Source organism: Maniola hyperantus, chromosome 28, assembly GCF_902806685.2.
Source record: "Maniola hyperantus chromosome 28, iAphHyp1.2, whole genome shotgun sequence".
In the NCBI taxonomy this organism is placed as follows: Eukaryota; Metazoa; Arthropoda; class Insecta; order Lepidoptera; family Nymphalidae; genus Maniola; species Maniola hyperantus.
The window spans coordinates 2,196,675-2,219,292 of NC_048563.1; the positions used below are offsets into that span (position 1 = coordinate 2,196,675).

The 22,618-nt window shown below is 38.3% G+C and overlaps 1 protein-coding gene across 8 annotated transcripts in view; it reads left to right on the forward strand.

Moving 5' to 3' along the window:
• Window positions 1-22,618, forward strand: part of LOC117995097 (translational regulator orb2-like) — a 54,941-nt gene that overhangs the window by 20,629 nt on the left and 11,694 nt on the right. The window contains exons 1-2 of one of the 8 annotated variants that reach the window (XM_069508418.1): window positions 2,590-2,798; window positions 6,750-6,845. The exons of 4 other annotated variants lie outside the window; for them this stretch is intronic. In XM_069508418.1, the coding sequence (XP_069364519.1) occupies window positions 6,806-6,845 (40 nt within the window). In that variant the 5' untranslated portion in view covers window positions 2,590-2,798; window positions 6,750-6,805. Of the gene's footprint in view, window positions 1-2,589; window positions 2,799-3,099; window positions 3,119-6,647; window positions 6,846-21,265; window positions 21,434-22,618 lie in introns of those variants that run through there. 3 more of the 8 variants (XM_069508419.1, XM_034983098.2, XM_034983097.2) reach the window with 3 other exon arrangements.

A 22,618-nucleotide genomic window follows, 5' to 3' on the forward strand; every position in this document is an offset into this window, starting at 1 on the left:
ATATATAAATCCAATTTAAAAAAATACAGTTTTTATTTTTATTTGAAACGCAGAAAACGCTGTCAGCCATGATGTGACGTCATTAAATATGTAAACAAAGAAATGTCATCCCTATGTCACGCGGGGACTAACGTAGTATCCATATATATAAAATTTAGAGTCCTGACTAACTTATATATCAACGCACAGCCTAAACAGCTGGTCCTAGATACATGAAATTTGGTGGGCGTGTTCTTTGTAGGTAAAGAGAAGGTATCCACTAGGAAAGGATTTTTTGAAATTCCACCCCTGAGTGGGTTAAATGGAGGTTTGAAATTTATGAAGTCCACGCGGGCGAAGTCACGTGCATAAGCTAGTTTTTATATATTTCTAAAAACTCATAGTAAACGTAAAAAAATATCGTTTTCTCTTTATAAATTGAATAAGTTATTAAGTAAGACTTACAACAAAGTGATCTTTGCAAAAATAAATTTGGGTTGAAGTCGTTAGTCATATAGGATCCCTTTAAGCAAGTCTTTGCGTGTTACGTATATTAATTTCACTAGGCACTCTAATCCACAACTTTCCTGTGGTCTTTATCGATGCGTTTTTTACTTTCTCGGATGATACAATAACGATAATTACTATATTTTTCATGTAAACTAGTATAGAAGTCATGTTTATTAAACTTTGGGAGGTTATGCTGTTGTTTACAAATGCATGACGTCAGAGCACAGATAATCTATCGGCCAAACATGGCCGACCAGTGTTTTCACCTGTCTAAGAAAAATATATTTTTAAATTAAAGTTTTACGGTTATTAGGGCGCAAAAAAATATAGTGTTAATTTTTTTGATATAATAAGACAAATATTAACCATTTAAGACCAACTTAAAAAAAGTGTCAAGTAGCCTATTAATTAAACACCCTGTATTATATGGCAGAGTTAAATTATAAGTATAGCTAGACTGAGTACAGTACTAAGTACGCACATTGACAAGTGCGCTCACTAATATTGTACAGTCAGCAACAAAGCTAGGTTTGTTGCTTGTACAAGTGACTATTGACGGATGCATACTTAGCTTTGTTGCTGACTGCACAACTACGCTCACAGATATAATATGAGTGCGCTCACTGTATGAGACACATCTAGTAACTGGACATTTGCGGGCGTTACGCAAGCGTATTGTGCCTTTGTGCTTCGGCCTTGCGTTTTGTTAAATAGCCTTATTACCTACACTCGTGTCAACTTACTGACTGACTCTATGCGGCTACTGAATCGTTATTTCTTACTAGTTGATACCCGCGACTTCGTGGATTTAGTTTTAAGAGTTCCGTACCTTAAAAGGAAAAAGGAACCCTTATAGGATCACTTTGTTGTCTGTCTGTCTGTCTGTCCGTCGTGTTTATCAAGAAAACCTATAGGGTACTTCCCGTTGGCCTAGAATCATGAAATTTGGTAGGTAGGTTGGTCTCACAGCACAAGCAAAGGAATAAATCCGTAAAATGTTGAAAAAAAAAACGACTGTAGTGCGGGAACCCTCGGTGCGCGAGTCTGACTCGCACTTGGTCGGTTTTTCTTAAATCTCGTGGGAACTCTATGATTTTCGGGAGAAAAGCATCCGTCTCCAGGATGCTAGTTATCTTATGTTAGCATAATATATTTATAGTTTGTACCAAATAGATATATAGTCCGCAATTTCAATCACGTGGAATAATTTTTTAGAATCCCGTACCTACGAGAAGGGTACCATCGGGACTCTAATAAGTACCAAGCCTTCTCTGTCAATCTGTCAGAGCTGTATCTCCGTACCTTAATATAATTAATATCCTTTATTTTATTTATCAGCCAAAAAACAACAAAATACAAAAAAAATATATAAAACAATACAAACACAACAGTGCTTACCACTGCGCCAGGATGGTCGTCAAAACGTTTTAACGGATGGGCCGTGAAAAGCTAGCAGACAGACAGACTACACTTTTGCATTTATAATATTGACTAGCTGATGCCCGCGAATCCCGCGGGAACTCTTTGATTTTCTGGGATAAAAAGTAGCCTATGTCACTCTCCAGGTATTTATCTATACCCATGCAAAAAATCACGTCAATCCGTTGCACCGTTGTGACGTGATTGAAGGACAAACCAACAAACAAACACATTTCCTATATTACATATGGATGTAAATTTCAGCAACATTATAGTTCGCCAAGTTGATAAATCAGGAAAATCTTTCATAATAGATTTATTACTCAGCTTCGCCTAGTTCCCTGAAATATACGAAAAGAACAAAACAAACAAAACCTAAAGCAAAACAACCCATCATCTTTGACATTTTCAGCTTGGCTTGCAACATACGTGAAAAGTTTAAAAATACCTAGAGACTAAAACCTCGTGATTCCTATAACACATCCCATTTAAATAGAATCATAGTTAGTTTAACTCTCAAACTAATAACCACCTTCCTAATTTATCCGAATCGTACTTTAGGTATAACTTAGACAAATTAAATAGAACCTAAATACTTAAAGTCTTATATACTAAAAGGTGGGCTACTGAACTCGGTTGGTTTGTCATCAATTTATTACTAACAGAAACTAGAGTTGTCAGTGCTAAAACGCGCGCGGATAGAGCGCATGCGTCAAATTTAAATTTGGAATAAAAAACAAAATTAGATTTAGACACCATAGACGCTCAGTTCTATTTTTGTAGAAAAAAAAATAGTGCGTTCGTTCCGAAATCAAAAGTGCAGTGAACTTGTGTTGGAATTTGGATGTGGAAAAAATTAGGACTTTATTTTTTTTTAAATTTTCATATTGGTATTTTTTTTAATTTATTATTTTAGCTAACTAACAAGTCTTATTTATTATTCATGAATAAAAAATATAAAAACCTATAGAATAATACAGATAAAAACAAAATAATTAGGTATTACGATGCACAGTACACACTAATAAATATTTTTCCACACTTTAAATCACAGCCAACCATTTTTTCTTAATTTGTTTTTGGCAAAGGTTTAAAATTGATCAAATAAAAGTTATGCAGCTAAGTTTTACGATATTTTTATCGATATGTTATTGTTTTTATGCGTTATATCTTTGCGTTCAGAAACGTAGAACACTTTACAAGTGAGTCGGTACGTAATCAACTAGCCATTGTTATGCATTTGTTTCAGACTTCGTCTATTTTAGTTCGACGCGTACATAGCTAACTAAACTCTAGGTACGGTTTCGTCTAGCACGACTTGTACTGGCGCAGTAGATGTCAAAGGTCCGAAGTTCGATTCTATTTTAATGTTCTCAAAGGTGTGTGAAGTCTGCAAATCTGCACTCGCAAGCGTGGTAGACTATGCCATACTCAGTTATGGACCAACAATGGGTTGATCATGATGATGATATGTAACTCTGAAAGTTAGAGGTCGGGATCGAACCCCGGACCTCCCCGATGTCTTAACTACTAGGCAGTAGGCTATCACCGCTTGAGACTATCGGAATAGGGTCTTGGGCTGTAGTAATAAAATGATGTGATTTCTTGTTTAGCGGTAGTTTATGGGGTTTTCATTATTAAAGACATGACTTTTTTTAATACTAGCTTATGCCCGCGACTTCGTCCGCGTGGACTACACAAATTTCAAACCCCTATTTCACTCCCTTAGGAGTTGAATTTTCAAAAATCCTTTCTTAGCGGATGCCTGCGTCATTATAGCTATCTGCTTGCCCAATTTCAGCCCGATCCGTCCATTAGTTTTCGCTGTGCGTTGATAGATCAGTCAGTCAGTCAGTCAGTCACCTTTTCCTTTTATATATTAAGATATGAATGTCACGCTGTTCGGAAGGTGAATAATGAACGAGAATTATTGTCGATTTTTTAACATAAAAATAGAGGGAAAAAATTTTCTTATGTTAAAAAATTGCATTTGCAGCGTGATATTAATTAGTAGATTATTAACCAAGGGGATAAAGCAGTGTCTTCTGTCGCGGGTGACGATTTAAATCGCGAGCGTAATGAAATACACGAAGTTTACTCCCGAGCGCAGCGAGGGTGTTAAAAACTTCAACGAGCGAAGCGAGGGATTTAAAACGAGTCCTGAGTGTAGCGAGGGATTTAAGTTCACCCAAGACTAAGACAGCTTTATCACCGAGGAAAATACTCTACTTTTCGTACCGTTTCGTAAACGTATTTTTAGAACATTAACTTATTTATAAAAATAAATTAAAATAAACTTAACGTTTACGTATTTGAAGAAAACAAAAACGCGGCAACTTCCTAGACCAATATTTTTTTGTCGGAAAAGCAAAGGCATCAAGCTCATACGGCCTCGTCGGTTTTCGTAATTTTATATAATAATCATAACTGCATAATAAATGTGTATTCCTTTTTCAAAAAGATGTATAATGCTTTATATACAAACTCAATGGTGTAAACACAGATGTAGTTCAGTATAAATTTCGGTAAGTATTCCAAATTTAAATCACATTCTCCCCCTAGAGGATGACTGAAATTCAGTACAATTTTCTTTCCCTGTTTTAAACAGATTAAAAATGACTATAGTTATGTTCGCTTTTTGTGGCATAGAATGTCACTTTTTTAAGCAAGTGGTACGAAAAATTAATTATTTTAAGTAAAAATAAATAAAATCATGATTTTTTAAAAATATTCTTTATAATAATGAATTCTAGCCCCATAAAATACCATATACAAAAAATCACGACATTTTATTACTACAGTACATTGAATTCGGGACTTTTTAAGGTGTTTTTAATTCACACTAATGCACTACATATAACAGGGGTCGTCAAAAATCACATCTTCTTGTTGTTAGTTCTAACGATAAATGATATTATGAAACAATCTCTACGCCTTGACATAGTAATCGAGGTAACTACGTAAGGTCGCCGGAAAAAGATACGCAAAAAACACAAAAAATACACAAAAACACAATCCGCCAACACAATGAAGTTCATGTGACTGTGTGTACTAGTGATGTAACGAATATTCGCATTCGCATATATTCGCATATTTTTGCATATTCGCATTCGCGAAATTACCTACTGCGAATGTTTAGCGAATATATTAAATAAAAATTGATGTAATAGTTGGTTAATAAAACAAAATCCATTAATTTATTATGTTTTTAAATGTAATAAAAAATAACTTAACTTCATAATCACATTATAAGTCTTCTCTTTATCATTTGGTAACGGGACTTCCGCCAAGGCCACCAAGCCATAGACAAATGGCGCCAAATCTAAATATATAAAAGGAAAAGGTGACTGACTGACTGATCTATCAACGCACAGCTCAAACTACAATTCTCTACTCAAACTAAATTTACATGCAGATAGCTATTACGACGTAGGCATCCGTTAAGAAAGGATTTTTAAAAATTCAACCCCTAAGGCGTTGAAATAGGGGTTTGAAATTTGTGTAGTCCACGCGGACGAAGTCGCGAGCATAAGCTAGTTTAAACAAAAACTGAATATTCGCGTTCGCATCAGCGAATGTCTAAAATATGACATTCGTTACATCACTAGTGTGTACATACCTAAATGGTTTAACCTTAGACTGTCTAGATTCATTTTTAGGGTTCCGTACCCGAAGTGTGGCAACGGGATCCTAGTACAGTACACGGCCGAAATGTAATGTACATCGACCTTTAGAAGGAGTCATTCTAAAGGCCGATGTACATTACTTTCTGCTGCGTACTGTACACAGGTACATTTCGCAGTAGAACAAAAATCATAATTATTATGCATTCGGTGTCAAGGTCCGTCCGTCCGTCCGTGTGAAGAAATTGTACGTGATCGACTTTTCATTATTGTTTGTACTTTGTAGAGTACACATACGGCCACTGAGCACTAGCTGTTATGTTACCCGCAATTTCGTCCGTTTAGTTTTTTGGGTTCCGTACCTCAAAAGGAAAACGAAACCCTTATAGGATCACTTTGTTGTATGTCTGTCTGTCAAGAAACCTACAGGGTACTTCCCGTTGATCTAGAATCATGAAATTTGGCAGGTAGGTAGATCTTATAGCAGACATTCGGGGGAAAATCTGAAATCCGTGAATTTGTGGTTACATCACACAAAGAAAAATTAAATTGTGTTCATGAACAAATATTGCTATTTTCAACTTTCAAAGTAAGACTACTATACCAAGTGGGGTATCATATTATGATAGGTCTTTACTTGTACATTCTAAAACAGATTTTTATTTCTTTTTATTCATCATAGTTTTTGAGTTATCGTGAAAAATGTCGAAAAAATACGACTGTAGTACGGAACCCTCTTTGCGCGAGCCTGACTCGCACTTGGCCGTTTTTTTTAATATTAGGTCTTCACATATGAAATTGGCATTTTGTCGTACTGGCCACTTTGATGTCAAATATCTACATAATAGTGTGTGTGTGTGTGTTGTTAGGACGTCCGCCTTCTAATCGGAGGTCGGGGATTCGATCCCGGGCACGCACCTCTAACATTTCGGAGTTATGTGCGTTTTAATTAATTAAATGTCACTTGCTTTAACGGTGAAGGAAAACATCGTGAGGAAACCTGCATGCCTGAGAGTTCTCCATAATGTTCTCAAAGGTATATGTGAAGTCTACCAATCCGCACATGGCCAGCGTGATAGACTATGGCCAAAACCCTTCTGACTCTGAGAGGTGACTTGTGCTCTGTAGTGAGCCGGCGATGGGTTGATTATGATAATACCTCAAAATGTTTTGAAAAACCTAAGTTTTTCCACTCCAAATCAAAACTGTTTTTTTTAGTGTTATGTGTACCAAATGTGTTGAGTGTTTATGTGTGACATAATAACTACGCAACCATGATGAGTGATCACTTAGTAGCGAATGTGACTTATTACGGTAAGTTTAATTTCACTAGTTAACCCACCCCGGCTTCGCTCGGGCGCTTATACGATCACTATGTGGTATGTCTGTCCATCAAGGTTCCGTACCTCAAACGGAAAAAAGGAACCCTTAGGATCATTTTTTTGTCTGTCTGTCCGTCTGTCCGTCGTGTCTGTCAAGAAAACCGATAGGGTACTTCCAGTTGACCTAGAATCCATAGAACCATGAAATTTGGTAGGTAAGTAGGCATCGATATAAATGATAAGATAATGGTCAAGCGAACAAAATTTTTCACGGTTTTGGAACCAAATAAATCAGCGCCACCTCTTAGATACTAATGAACGACCCGTTTGAAATCCAGACGTCACTGAGGTTGCATTGGTGCTAAATAAACATTTTAGGACCAATGAGTCGGTGCCATTTTGCTTGTTCAATGGACCTGTCCTTACTAAGTAATATACAGGGTTACAGGAAAAGAGGACACGATCCCGTTAAGGGGTTGTTGGGAACTAAAAATAAGTCTTAAATAATAGTCGGTTGACCGAATCCAGGTCATCTAGGGCTGACCTGACCCACTTGTGCGGTGCCATGGCAACGGCGGCCATGTTGCGGTAACCACGGCAACGCGCAGGCGCCCAACAGCCTGTGCTTTAAGGCGTGGTGATAAGAAATGATAACAATAGCTTGTGAGACTTGTGAGATGAGTGGATGACATTTTTTATCGATGACTAGCTTGTGCCCGAGACTTCGTCCGGGTGGATTACACAAATTTTAAGCCCCTATTTAAACCTCTTAGGGGTTGAACTTTCAAAAATCCTTTCGTAGCTGATGTCTACGTCATAATACCTAGCGAATTGCATGACAAGACAAGACCGACCATTTCAAGGCCCAGAAATTGATGAAGTTCCAAATCAGTGTGATTTGTTAGCTATACATTTCCTTAAGACCAGCCACACACGGACAGTTTGAAGCAGTCAGGATGGACTGCTTCAAGCTGCGACTGCGTGTTGAACTACAGACTTCTACGTACGTACATACACGAACCGCTCAAGCAGTTGCAACTGCTTCGGGCGGTTGGGCGGTCAAGCAGTCGCCAGGCATACACTGACTGCTCGAGCTGTCGACTGCTCTCGCGCAGTTACCTTCGCCCGCGCTCCTCATACCACGTCGCGCACGGTTCCCGCCTGCATTGAAATTGCTTGAAGCTTGAAGCTGCCATCGAGCAGTTAAGTTGACTCTGACTGCAAAAGCGGTCCGTGTATGTTGAACTGGCTAACCGCTCGAGCAGTCCGTGTATGGCCGGCCTTAGACTGCTTGAATTTCAGTGTTATCAAATCCATGGTAGGTTGTGTTAGATCATGTGTTATTTGAACAATATTTTTGCATTAATCAATCAAGTAATAATAATTAGACGACTAGTGAACGACTAGTGACCCGTGCTCAGTAGTGTACCGGCGATGGGTTGAGATGACGATGATGATTCAACCATGAAATGACATAATTTTGACGTCAGCCGAAATAAAAATATACCATCAGCTCGAAACTTCAGTCTAGTGCTGACGTCACTAAAATGGCGGCCACGCGCATTAGGAATTTGCGGGACTTAGGTATAGGTAGGCATAGACTATAGTCTATTATGCAAGTAGCTTAGTAGTTATAACTGTTGTAGGTATACCACAACGAAACGTGGGTAGGTAGGTATAGACTATAGTCTATTTACTAGACCGGATATAGGAATTAGGTAATTGACTAGGGGAACTATTTGATGTGTTTTTCCGGTTACTATCATTGAACTATCTAAATTGTTAAGCTGCGTGTCCATAAAGCTTAAAGCTGAGTGTCCGCTGGCAATAATATTTGCAGAAGTCGCATGACAACCCCTGTACTAGTAAACGCTGTAATACCCGTATCACCTTGTGGTAAGTGGTATTAACCTTTATTATATCACCTGGTGGTAAGTGATGATGCAGTTTAAGATGGAAGCGGGCCAACCTGGAAGGGGTATGGTAGTTTTTATTAAACCCAAAACCCTTTGGTTTCTTACACGGCATCGTAACGGAACGCCAAATCGCTTGGCGGCACCATTTTGCCGATAGAGTAACTAGCCACGGCCGAAGCCTCCCACCAGGCCAGACCAGAAATTTAAAAAATTATAAAATTTTATTCGAACTTGGGATCTCCCACTAATAAGACAACAGCGCTTACCACTGCACCAGGGAGGTCGTCACTATAGTGAGCGAATTGGTTTGGAAATTCCACGTCTTTGCCCGAAATCCCAAAATATACAAATTTTCATCAGAAAAAATCAAGATCAGTCAGTCAGTCAGGACTGGTCTTTTCATATGACCTATAGATGAACCAAACTTGACCTAGGCACTAAGTAGATACCTTAAGTGATATACTAGGTCCTTAGAGGTAGATCTGACATAATCTTGATGGCTTTAAAAAATCTATTTGAAAGTAGGTAGATAAATTCAAGGCAATAAAGCATCAAACAGTATGGAAAATAAGCTAACTAATAACAATGAAACTCTTTGTCTCTCTGATTGTCGTATGACCTAGATCTAGACGCAATATTGTACCTACTTAGGCTAGATTTTTCTTTCACGATTGAAGCGATCATAGCCTGTGATGCTTCGACGAGGGAAACCTGCATCCTTGAGAGTTCTCCATAATATTTTCACGTGTGTCTGTCAATCCGCACTTAACCAGCAAGGCAGACTATGGCCTATTCTCACTCGTATTCGGTTCGTTTTCGTGATTCGTGAAAATACGATTCGAAGTGGTCGTACGCTTGTGCACTCATTCGATTCGTGATTTGACGGATTCGTCAAACGAATTTTACGAATTAGTGCACAAACACCCTGAGAGGAGACCCGCGAGGTGATTACATAAAACGTTGCAGTAGCGACAGCAACGCGATAGCAGTAGCAATGCGACAGTTCATTTGCTGTCTCTCTTCTTCTTATTTTGCTTTGTGGCTATTGCTGTCTCTCTCAAGCCGGACGTTTGACAGCAATGGTCGAATCTATAAGGGTTCCGTTTTTTGCCATTTGGCTACGGAACCCTAATGATATGCACAGATGAACTTTAGGGTGGGTAAGTAATAAGCGTCAAGCCATGGAAAATAAGCCAATAATGATGAAACTACATCATTTAAGATAGTTACTGTTCACGGTTACGTGTAACCGTTACAAGGCGACGCCTGTTACGCACTGTGATTGTCGTGTGACCTAGATCCAGACACATTGTATCTACCTGGGCTAGATTTTTCTTATCTCTACAAACTAAAGACTGAAACAAAACCATCATCATCATGACCAACCCATCACCGGGCCATTACAGAGCACGGGTCTCCTCTCTTGAGAAGAGTTTGGTCATAGTCCACCACGCTGACCGTCTTGGACCGCGGGTCTTGGACTGTAGTAATAAAATGATGTGATTTTTTGTATAGTGGTAGTTTATGGGGCTAGAATTGGGGGGTTGAGCCTCAATAGGTCAACCGGTATGGGAGTGGACTGAAAACCGAAAGGTCGCGACGGTTCAAATCCCGCCCGTTGCACTATTGTCGTACCTACTCCTAGCACAAGCCTGACGCTTAATTGGAGAGGAAAGGGGAATATTAGTCATTTAATATGGCTAATATTCTTTAAAAAAAAAAACATTATTAAAGAGAATAATTTAAAAAAAAACCGGCCAAGTGCGAGTCGACTCGCCCGATGGGACTCGTCTTCTCGTACGTCGTCTTCGGTACTTCTCGTTGACCTAGAATCATGAAATTTGGCAGGTAGGTAGGTCATATAGCAGACAGGGGAAAAATCTGAAAACCGTGAATTGGTGGTTAAATCGCACAAAAAAATTGTGGTCATGAACTAATAATTAGTATTTTCAATATTTGAAGTAAGATAACTATATCAAGTGGGGTATCATAAGAAAGAACTTTACCTGTACATTATAAAACAGATTTTTATTTATTTTTAGGCATAATAGTTTTTGAATTATCCTGCAAAATGTCGAAAAAATACGACAACGGAACCCTCGGAGTGCGAGCGTGACTTGCACTTGGTCGGTTTTTTTAGGCTAGATTTTTCTTTTCTCTGTAGAAAAAAGTGTGGGAAAGTCATTTGTGGGAATGGGTGTAATATTTTATAATAAAATCCCACAAACAATTTTAGACTTGCCTTTACACAAGTTTAAAAAATCTATTAAAAGTATGCTCTTAAAAAACATATTTTATACAGCGGAAGACTACGTAAATGATAAGAAAGCTTGGATTTGACTCGCTCCAGCAATGCACGGGGCTGCAATTGCTTGTACAGTATGGTATAATAATATTGTAAATTGATCACTTGAAAAGAGCAACCGCCGAGTTTCTTGCTGGTTCTTCTCGGTAGGACCAGCATTCCGAACCAGTGGTAAATTAAACTAGTTAACGGTTCAAAAGCACTTGTAATAAGTCTACTTGAATAAAATATATTCTTTTTTTTTATTTTATTTTTATTGGTCACGTAAATTTCAATAATACATTTTAAAATAAACAGTTCGCCATCCTCTAGAAACTGTTGAAGTTTATGTGAGGATGGCGAGTTCGCGTTATACAAAATATAGGTAAAAAAAAAACTGTTATATAAATAAAAGCTGTTAGTTAATGCATATTTGTACATATATATATTTGTATATATAATATTCTATTCTATTCTATTCTAAAAAACGCTTCGTCATCATCATCACCATCATTATTAACGGATAGACGTCACAGGTTACGTAAAACGTGAACGTTTATAGAGTTAGCAGAGTTTTGGGCGGCGATGGTGCAAGTTTTATGGCATCGCCCCATATTGTCCCGTGACGAAACTGTTACAATGTCGTTGAACCCCCCACGTGGTTGCTGCGCGGTACGCATGCGCAAGATAGCCCTTGACTGCAATCTCATCTCACCTGGTAGTAAGTGATGATGCAGTCTAAGATGGAAGCGGGTCTAACCTGGAAGAGGTATGGCAGTTTTTATAAAACCTATGCCCCTTTGGTTTCTACACGGCATCGTACCGGAACACTAAATCGCTTGGCGGCACGGCTTTGCCGGTAGGGTAGTAACTAGCCACGGCCGAAGCCTCCCACCAGACCAGGCCAAAAATCAAGTCGATTGGTTGTTTAGTTCGGGCGTGAAGGAAGGACAAACAAACAAACACACTTTCGCATTTAGAAATAAAAAATATTAGAAGAGATTTACTGTTTTTAGGGTTCCGTACCACAAAAGGAAAAACGGAACCCTTACTTTCACTTCACTTTGTTGTCTGTCGGTCTGTCCATCTGTCTGTCGGTCAAGAAACCTACAGGGTACTTCCCGTTGACTTAGAATCATGAAATTTGGCAGGTATGTAGGTCTTATAGCAGGCATTATAGGAAAATTTGAAAACCGTGAATTTGTGGTTACATCACAAGAAAAAAATTAAAATGTTTTCATGCACTAATAATTAGTATTTTCAATTTTTGAAGTAAGATAACTATATCAAGTGGGGTATCATATGAAAGGTCTTCACCTGTGCATTCTAAAACATTTTTATTTATTTTTATGTGTCATAGTTTTTGAATTATCGTTCAAAATGTCGAATAATACGACTGTACTACGGAACCCTCGGTGCGCGAGCCTGACTCGCACTTGGCCGGTTTTTTACTATGTTATAACAATGTAAAAAGTGAATTAAAAAAATTACATGCATATTTCGTATTGTCTATCCCTTTCATAACGCTTCCTAAAGGATAGCACTAGATTTAGATCTATATATTTAGTTTAGTTTAGAGGTTGTCTACACCAGAATTATAGACTTTATTTTTAAAAATGCTTAAGAATTTTCTCTGACGATGATTTTCTTTTTCGCTAAAGCACTGCCCATAAAGACGTCTTGACGACTTGGGATCTAGAATCCAGACCATTTCTAGACTTGGCTATCTCATAGTGTCAAAGTGTAAGCTAGACGATTTCTAGTTTTATATATTTTACTACGCTTAGAAGCTGTGATAGCCTAGTGGTTAGGACGTCTGCCTTCTAATCGGAGGTCGGGAGTTCGATCCCGGGCACGCACCTCTAACTTTTTGCTTGTTTTAACGGTGAAGGAAAACATCGTGAGGAAACCTGCATACCTGAGAGTTCTCCATAAAGTTCTCGAAAGTGTGTGTAGTGTGTCAATCAGTAATTAATAGAATATAATAGAATGTATTTTTATTCAAGTAAACTTTTACAAGTGCTTTTGAATCGTCAAATGATTAGTTTAAATTACCACTGGTTCGGAATGCCGTTCCTACCAACCAGCAAGAAACTCGGCGGTACCTCGTAAAGGGAACGTCACCGTATCGCCTTTCGCCTCGCCGTCAACCAGGCGTACAACCTAATGTTAAAGCCTCAGTACAAGGACTATTAGAAGTAGCCCTATTGTGACACTTACTGTTAGAGCGAGATAGCTAAATGCATTTAAGCTCTTATTAGAACGTGACAAAATGATTATGTTTTGTCCTTATCACCGTGGCCACTTTTTCTTGTTTGCCAAAATGTATTTGTACGTGAGTATTTGGCAAACAACGTGAAGTGTAGAAGGAATGACATTTCACAAGTGAGAAAATCTGCTTGAGCGAGAGGGACTGAGGGGGCCACGCTAGTTGCAAATCTGGACATATCTGTGGTTAAAGCGGATCACGCACCGTGTGAAGTCAGTATATATGTTAGACACATATATAACAAAACTAGACGAACCGCGATTCTGCAGGAAGTAACTTGTTAGCTCAACCTACCTGCTCTATCGTCAGCTGAAAACAATTCATCTGTTTATATTTTAAACCTCTAGAGAGAGAGCCAGCGCGTGCCAGACCTTCGTTATTTTATAAACGTTGAGAGTTTATCTGCGTATTGTCCCTAACTAACACAGGGAGGAACGATCAGAGACTATGAAGTTTTGATCATGGTGGCTTTGGGAATTATAAATAGAATCGGGTGTAAAAATCTTACGTCAAAGTAGGTATGAAGAATGCGAAAGTGTGTTTGTTTGTTAGTTTGTTTGTCTATCAATCACGTCGCAACGGAGCAACGGATTGACGTGATTTTTTGCATGGGTATAGATAAAGACCTGGAGAGTGACATAGGCTAAACCTAAATCCACGCGTACAAAGTCGCGGGCATCAGCTAGTTTTTTATATTTTTAGAGTTCCGTACTTCAAAAGGAAAAACGGAACCCTTATAGGATCACTTTGTTGTCTGTCTGTCTGTCTGTCTGTCAAGAAACCTACAGGGTACTTCCCGTTGACCTAGAATCATGAAATTTGGCAGGTAGGTAGATCTTATAGCTGACATTTGGGGAAAAATCTGAAAACCGTGAATTTAGGGTTAGATCACACAAAAAAAATTAAATTGTGGTCATGAACTAATAATTAGTATTTTCAACTTTGGAAGTGAGTGACTATATCAAGTGGGGTATCATATGAAAGGTCTTCACCTGTACATTCTAAAACAGATTTTTATTTATTTTTATGCGTCATAGTTTTTGAATTATCGTGCAAAACGTCGAAAAAATACGACTGTAGGACGGAACCCTCATTGCGCGAGCCTGACTCGCACTTGGCCGGTTTTTTCAATATGGAGGTGGGCGTTAACATAACTATAACACAGTTTCTAACTAAAGCAGTTGTTACCGTTCTTTACTTTTAAGGCAATCATTGTAAATTGCCCATAAATGATCATTTCGAGGGCGTATATTTTTTGCAAATATAAATTTTTTTGTGATATGTTTTTTTTTAGTTTTTTTCTGTATGTATATCTTCTAAATATATAAAACGAAAAGGTGACTGACTGACTGAATGATCTATCAACGCACAGCTCAAACTACTGGACCGATCGGGCTGAAATTTGGCATGCAGATAGCTATGATGACGTAGACATCCGCTAAGAAAGGATTTTTGAAAATTCAACCCCTAAGAGGGTGAAATAGGGGCTTGAAATTTGTGTAGTCCACGCGGACGAAGTCGCGAGCATAAGCTAGTACTATATATAAAGTTATCATTGTAAAATGAAAAATAAAGATTTTTTTTCATATTTCATTTTCATCTCTCAGGCATGCAGGTTTCCTTAAGATGTTTTCCTTTACCGTCAAAGCCAGTTATATTAGTTATTGTGATAACATGGGTCACCACCCTCAGCGATGAGGAATACTACGCAAAGAGAAAACGCTCTACGTTACTATTAACGTGGGTATTGATTTTCTCACCGTGTGACCTACTCACGCGTTATAGCTTTGACGTAGGTGTAACTTATGCCTTTAACCGACTTAAGGGTGCGTTTCCACTGACGCGAAGCTGGGCGGAGTGAAGCGGAGCGGACCGTGAATTGGGATGATGATGTCAAAAATAAATTACTTCTTCTTCGTCATCATCATCATCATCATCATCATCAACCAATAGACGTTAGAGACCGCAGAGACGTTAGCTCGCTATGCGTGTTCTATCGCCTGTATAATGGGGAGTGCTCTGAAGAGCTTTTTGACCTTTCGGGTGGAATGAGTTCCACCCTCTTTTTTCTACAACCGCACCGCGCGCCACCGTAAGGAATTTCACCCTCACCATCTGGGTGTCTGGTGCACTTCGACCGTCCGCTGCGCCAGATCATTCTTTCCACCCACATGCAAACTGTGGAACCAACTCCCATCGGCGGTGTTCCCACTTTATTATAACATGGGGTTATTCAAGGGGCGGACCAACAAATTCCTAAAAGGCCGGCAACGCATCGGCAGTTCCACTGGTGCTGCAAATGTTCATGGGCGGCGGTAATCACTTAACATCAGGTGACCAGCCTGCTCGTGTGCTCGCTATATCTATTTAAAAAAAAAGACGTCCACTGCTGGACATAGGTCTCTTGTAGGGACTTTCACACGCCACGGTCTTGCGCCGCCACCATCCAGCGGCTCCCTGCGACTCGTCTGATGTCGTCCGTCCACCTAGTGGGGCGTCTTCCAACGCTGCGTCTTCCGGTGCGAGGTCGCCATTCCAGCACCTTGAGACCCCAACGTCTATCGGTTGTACGAACTATGCGCCCTGACCATTGCCACTTCAGCTTCGCAACCCGTTGAGCTATGTCGGTTACTCTAGTTCTCCTACGGATCTCCTCATTTCTGATTTGATCACGTAGAGAAACTCCAAGCATAATTTACTTCTTAGGAATTTTACTAAATAGAGGGTCTTCCAAAATTCGTAAAATCCACGTCCGCTGTTAGTTTTAAGTTTATTAACCACTAACTGATGCCCGCGACTTCGTCCGCGTGGAATTAGGTTTTTCAAAATTCCCTTTGATTTTCTGGGAAAAAAAGTACCCTATGAGTAGATAGAGTAAAAAAGGTAGATAAAGGAACGTTTGTTTTCTCATTCAAACTAAAAAGAGAGCACTGATAAAGTTACTAATATGATAAACAGAGACGCAGCTAACCTATTTTTTGTCTCTTATCGTGTAACTGGTTTTTTTCAAGAATACATACAAGGAATGCAACTTTAGTTGCAAAACAAACTTTGAGAATTCGTGGCGTAATTGTATTTCTTGAGTTATTTACTTGTTTTCACATAAAAAACGTTTAATACAAATATTTTTGATCGGTTAATACAAATATTGACTACTAAACAATGGTAATAATTGTCGTGTTATTCATCGTTACGTCGTGCTATCTCTATCTCATACGCGGTTACACAGTACTTCAATCTACCTTTATTACTCTATCTACGACCCTATGTCACTATCTAGGTCTTTATCTATACACATGCAAAAAATCACGTCAACTCGTTGCATCGTTGCTACGTGATTGAAGGACAAACTAACAAACCAACATTTATAATAAGGGTAGGTACTGATTTCAAATTATCGATTTAACTAAAAAATTACGTCAAAGGTGTATGACGTACTTAGCTCCCATACAGCGAGCGTTTTGACGTTTGATAAAAAGTCGCTGATTTGACCCCCCTCATAATCCCTATTGGCCAATCACAGTTTAATAGACATAGCGAGCAAACGAGCAGGCGGGTCACCTGACGTTAAGTGATTACCGCCGCCTATGAACATTTGCAGCACCAGAGGAACCGCCGATGCGTTGCCGGCCTTTCAGGAATTTGTTGGTCCGCCCCTTGAATAACCTCGTGTTGTAATCTAGTCTAGTGCTGACGTCACTAAAATGGCGGTCACGTGCATTAGCAATTTGCGGGACTTATACAATGATAATTAATGAAAAACTATTTATTACACCTAGCCTGCAGGTGGTATAGGTGTATATCTCCTGGTATAGCCTCTAAACCATACTAGAATGGTCCATTAAATGTTTTATTACTTTAAGCGTTAATAGTTCTTTATAAATTGGTATTGTTAGTATGCCAATATTGTTTAAGCTTGTGACTTTTATATCATGCGATCTTTTGAAGTCCCTTTAACGCGAACGCAGAGACACGATCGGTTTGTGTTTAGATGCCGACAAGAAGATGTGTAGTCATAACTATATTATACTAGATGATGCCCGCGACTTCCTCCGCGTGGATTTAGGTTTTTAAAAATTCCCGTGGGAACTCTTTTATTTTCCGGGATAAAAAGTAGCCTATGTCACTCTCCAGGTCTTTATCTATACCCATGCAAAAAATCACGTCAATACGTTGCATCGCTGCGACGTGACTGAAGGACAAACCAACAAACAAACACACTTTCGCATTTATAATAAGGGTACTGATTTTATTTTTATTATATTAATTTTTAGGGTTCCGTACCTCAAAAGGAAAAACGGAACCCTTATAGGATCACTTTGTTGTCTGTCTGTCTGTCCGTATGTCTGTCAAGAAACCTACAGGGTACTTCCCGTTGACCTAGAATCATGAAATTTGGCAGGTAGGTAGATCTTATAGCTGACATTTGGGGAAAAATCTGAAAACCGCGAATTTAGGGTTAGATCACACAAAAAAAATTAAATTGTGGTCATGAACTAATAATTAGTATTTTCAACTTTCGAAGTGAGTGACTATATCAAGTGGTGTATCATATGAAAGGTCTTCACCTGTACATTCTAAAACAGATTTTTATTTATTTTTATGCATCATAGTTTTTGAATGATCGTGAAAAATGTCGAAAAAATACGACTGTAGTACGGAACCCTCATTGTTCGAGCCTGACTCGCACTTGGCCGATTTTTAAAAGAATATTTATCATGTGACATTTGACCAATATTCTCCTTTCGCCTTCAACTAAGCGTAAAGCTTGTGCTAGGTACGACAATATCGTGCAAGGATGGGGTTTGAAACTATGGAATTGTTGAAATTAAAAACTGATTCTTACAAATACTAGGTACTTTTTTTAATAAGTAAGTAATTAATAATAGTTATTAATACATCAAAACTTTTGTAATTGTTACTTAAAAGTTTTGTCACCAATACAAAACAGTTTAGTGATTTGTAGTAGTGCCTTTCTAAGTGTAGTTACCTACGATACATCGTGCTACGACATACGATATGTCGTATGTTATAAATACTTTATTTAGATAAATAGTTATCAATTCAATCAAATTCAGCCTTGCAATGGCTTTGGCATTTCTGTTTATTTACACTATTTATATACAACCTTCAATATCGTTGAATATAAGTCCCGCAAATTTCTAATGCGCGTGGCCGCCATTTTAGTGACGTCAGCACTAGACTGAAGTTTCGAGCTGATAGGAGGTATATTTTTATTTCGGCGAAAAATGACGTCATTTCGATGTTAATGAGACATGGTTCCAGCGCAATAGCAATTTGCGGGACTTATACGTAATACACTGTAATGGACATATGATATACAAATACATGCAAGTACGCTGGAAAAGGTGTGCCACACAAGTTTTTGTGCCGATTCGAAGCGCCCCACCGAACGTACTGAGAATTATAATTGACACTTAGTGTCAAACGGTGTGGACACTTGGGCTGACAGATATCTCATCACTAACATTTCTGACATTAACAGTGCGACAAGACTCTCTTGGCACTTGAATGACATTGACAGGGGGGCGCTGTTGGAGAACAAAGGCTTGGAATACTCAAACAAGAACAAAGGGGACACTTGACGGCAACGTTAGTTCCGATTTTCGCCACACGCCAAGATAGCCTTGTCGCACTGTAAATGAGGACTAAAATCGTAATTTTGATATGACAATTGACACATAAAGTTAAAATGGCGCGTGAAAAGTAATTTTGTACGCTTTATACTTATTCTAAGTATAATTACTTAATAAGAAGTTAATACTTCCTCATCGGTCTGGTAAGCTTAAATTCATATCATTCAGTCAGTCAGTGGTTGGCAGTTGGCACCATGTTGGCACCCTTTGGGACGGAGCCCTAAAAACACGGCTGTCCTGCCAAATAAGGAACTAAAAAGTTTTCACATTTAAAAATGGTGCCACACACCCGCCATATTGATTTTTTTCAAACTCGGGATGATGTGAGGTTTCTAACGATAGCCCATACATTCAAATCTTGTTGTGTTCATTTAGAAGTTAAAAATGTATTAAAGAAACTGTGGAACCAACTCCCATCGGCGGTGTTCCCACTAGATTATAACATGGGCTTATTCAAGGGGCGGGCCAACAAATTCCTAAAAGGCCGGCAACGCATCGGCGGATCCTCTGGTGCTGCAAATGTTCATGGGCGGCGGTAATCACTTAACATCAGGTGACCCGCCTGCTCGTTTGCTCGCTATATCTATTTAAAAAAAAAAACTTACATAATATATACATACATACCTACATGCCTACAAAACTTAGAACTATAGGTTATCCTGCGACTTCTTCTGCGTGGACTACACTAACTTCAAACCTCTATTTTATCCGCTAAGGGGTTGAAAGCGGAGCGAGACCAATATTAATCTATGGGGTTGAATTTTCAAAAATCTTTTCTTAGCGGACCTCTATGTTATAACACCTATCTGCATGCTAAATTTCAGCCCGATCCGTCCAGAAGTTTGAGCCGTGCGTTGATAGATCAGTCAGTCAGTCAATCCTTTTATATAACCACCCATCCGATTACATACATCCATACATGAACCCATTACACTCAAAAACATTACACTCTTTTTTTGGGCAGTGGTTTTTAGGGTGCAAGGTCTATGACCTTAGCTATAAAGGTCGTGGACCTTAGCGTGGCCTTCTGGATAGATATCCAGAAGGCTACGCATAATATCTATACCTACAATATACTAGCTGACTCGCCCGGTTTTACTCAAGTGGTATTTCCAAAAATCCACCTAGGTACGCTTTTAACAGACTTCCAAAACAGAGGAGGTTCTATAATAAGAATTATTATTTCCTAGATGATATATGCTTCTTTATAAATCGTCGCGTATTTTTTTATTTAAAGTACAGTAGGTTTTGTTTTTTTTTTAAATTTTATAATCTGTAGTCATTCTGTAGCTCTATGACAAACTATTAAAATCTCATCAGGACCGCTGATGAGTCCAAAAACGAGTCCTCAACGAAACCGAAACGACGAAGGAAAATAAAAAAAATGTCTAAGTATTCAATAAACCATTGATACAAAACCAAAGATACTGAAGAAGAGGACAATATGCTGAGCTGTACTGATACAGACCTGTACAAAGTACAGACCGTTCACTATTGTAACTTGTCCCGTGCCGTCATGTTGGCACCATTGCAGTTCACATTATAATAAACCCTAAGTTCTAAGGAATACCGAAAGCAAACAAAGCAATGTAGCCAACATGACGGCAAGGGACAAGTTATAGTGAACAGTCTGTACAATGTAGAGCCGACGTTCTATTCGATCGTCCCTTATTTTTTTGTACCATACTAGGTGCGTATTCATCTAAGAGGTGCGTACTGTTTTTTTTTAATAATCTGCGTGTGTGTCTATGGCGAACTCAGGCAAACTATTAAAATTAAAAATTTCATATCACCCTGGGCCCGTTGGACCGCTGATGAGTCCAAAACGAGTTCACCTACTTCTAGAGTTTCTTACATCAACGGTACCTTGCGGACGTAAATATACATAAAACTATCCGCGTCCATTTTTAAAATAGAAAGACAATAGTTATTTTCGTGGACACATTTAGTTGTTTAGTATCCGTTTGTTACTTGGACGTTAGCCGCGTAAAAAAATAATTTATAATAATTTAGTTGAAAGTTCGAAACTTTGAACAGTTGTTGTCGGGACTTGTGGGAAGGTTTTTGATATACCACCTTACAACACCTTACACAATGGCATGTCGAACATTTTTTTAAAATCTATTTATATAAAATTATATACTTACAAACTTTTTTCATAAACTTTTTTTGTATATCAGGCTGGGTAATAATGTACTGAATTAAAAAAATAAAAATTTGTAAAAAAAATATTAAAATTTCGAACGCGCGTGTCAATTTTTTTTCATTCGTGGGGTCTAGTGCCGCAAGACGCTCGTGTGTGCAAAAAAATATTTTTTTCGTAAGAAAACAAATATAACGGGAGTTTTTGTGATTTTAATCAATTATTTTCAATAATTGTAGTAATAATGTCGGTGCATACTATTCCATTGATTACGTCTTTCATCCGAGGCCCGAGATTTCCGTATAGAAAGAGTGAGTACCTAATTATAATAAATTAAATTATTTTCGCCTTAAAATAAATAATATTGTATCGCTTCGCTTGAAATACGACAGTTTCCGATTAAAAAATGGTTTTTCTTTCAAAGAAATTTTATTTCTTGTTGCAACACAAAAATTATTTTTTGTACATTAGCCACTGAGTTCTAAGCATCGATGTACTAAGCTATTATTTTCATTTCGTAAAAGATAAAGATTGGGAACATTTAAAATTAAAGTTTTATCAAAATCGGTATAGTTGAAACACTGTTGAAAAAATTAAACTTTCAATCCCAATACAAGGCAGTCTCTAACCAACATTACAGACATACTTACTATGACTTCAACCAAGAAGTTTTCTTTAAAAAGATGAAAAGAGTAAAATTTAAATCAAGGGAATATTTTTCTGGTCGTCAACGGGAATAGTTTGATAAAAATTTAAAATTTCATACTATTCTCTCATATATGCCCAAAATTAATGGCCTGTAAATCTGTTAATGGGTTACTTAGCAACGTTGTTATATGTAAAAAAATACCATAGGCATACTCCACACGCGCCATTTTAACTAGGGGTCAACTGTCATGTCAAAAACTTTTAAAATAACTGAGTAAAATAAGGACTAAAATCGTACTTTTGACATGAAATTTGACACAAAGTTAAAGCGGCGAGTGAGTAGTTAAGTTTTATGCGTTAGAGGTGCGTGCTCGGGATCGAACCCCAGGACGGCGGACGTCCTAACCACTAGGCTATCACAGCTTAATAGTTACTGCTAAAACAAAAAGTTACTGCTTCATTATGCTTCATTATATTACTTTGTCATTATGGAATTCTTATTGATAGACACGTAGATGCGCGATTTACGAAGTGGGTACCTATTGTGTCTAGTTTTTTTGAAATAAAAATGGCGACCAAAGAGCAGGCAGGTCGCCTGATGTTAATTCTTCATCTGAGTTCTATCACTCGTCTGTGAGAGTACCAGCGATTATTATCTACGACATAGTCATAAGCAAAAAGGAACGTATTTTCACGGACTCGGATCGGATGAGTGCGTAACCGCCGGAAAGGGAACTTCTAACAAAACGTCGAAACTTCGACGTCACTGGCAGGTGTCAAAATGTTAGTATACATTTGACTCAGGTAGCCCTGTTTTTCTTAGATTGTACGTAACCATCAGTACCCTT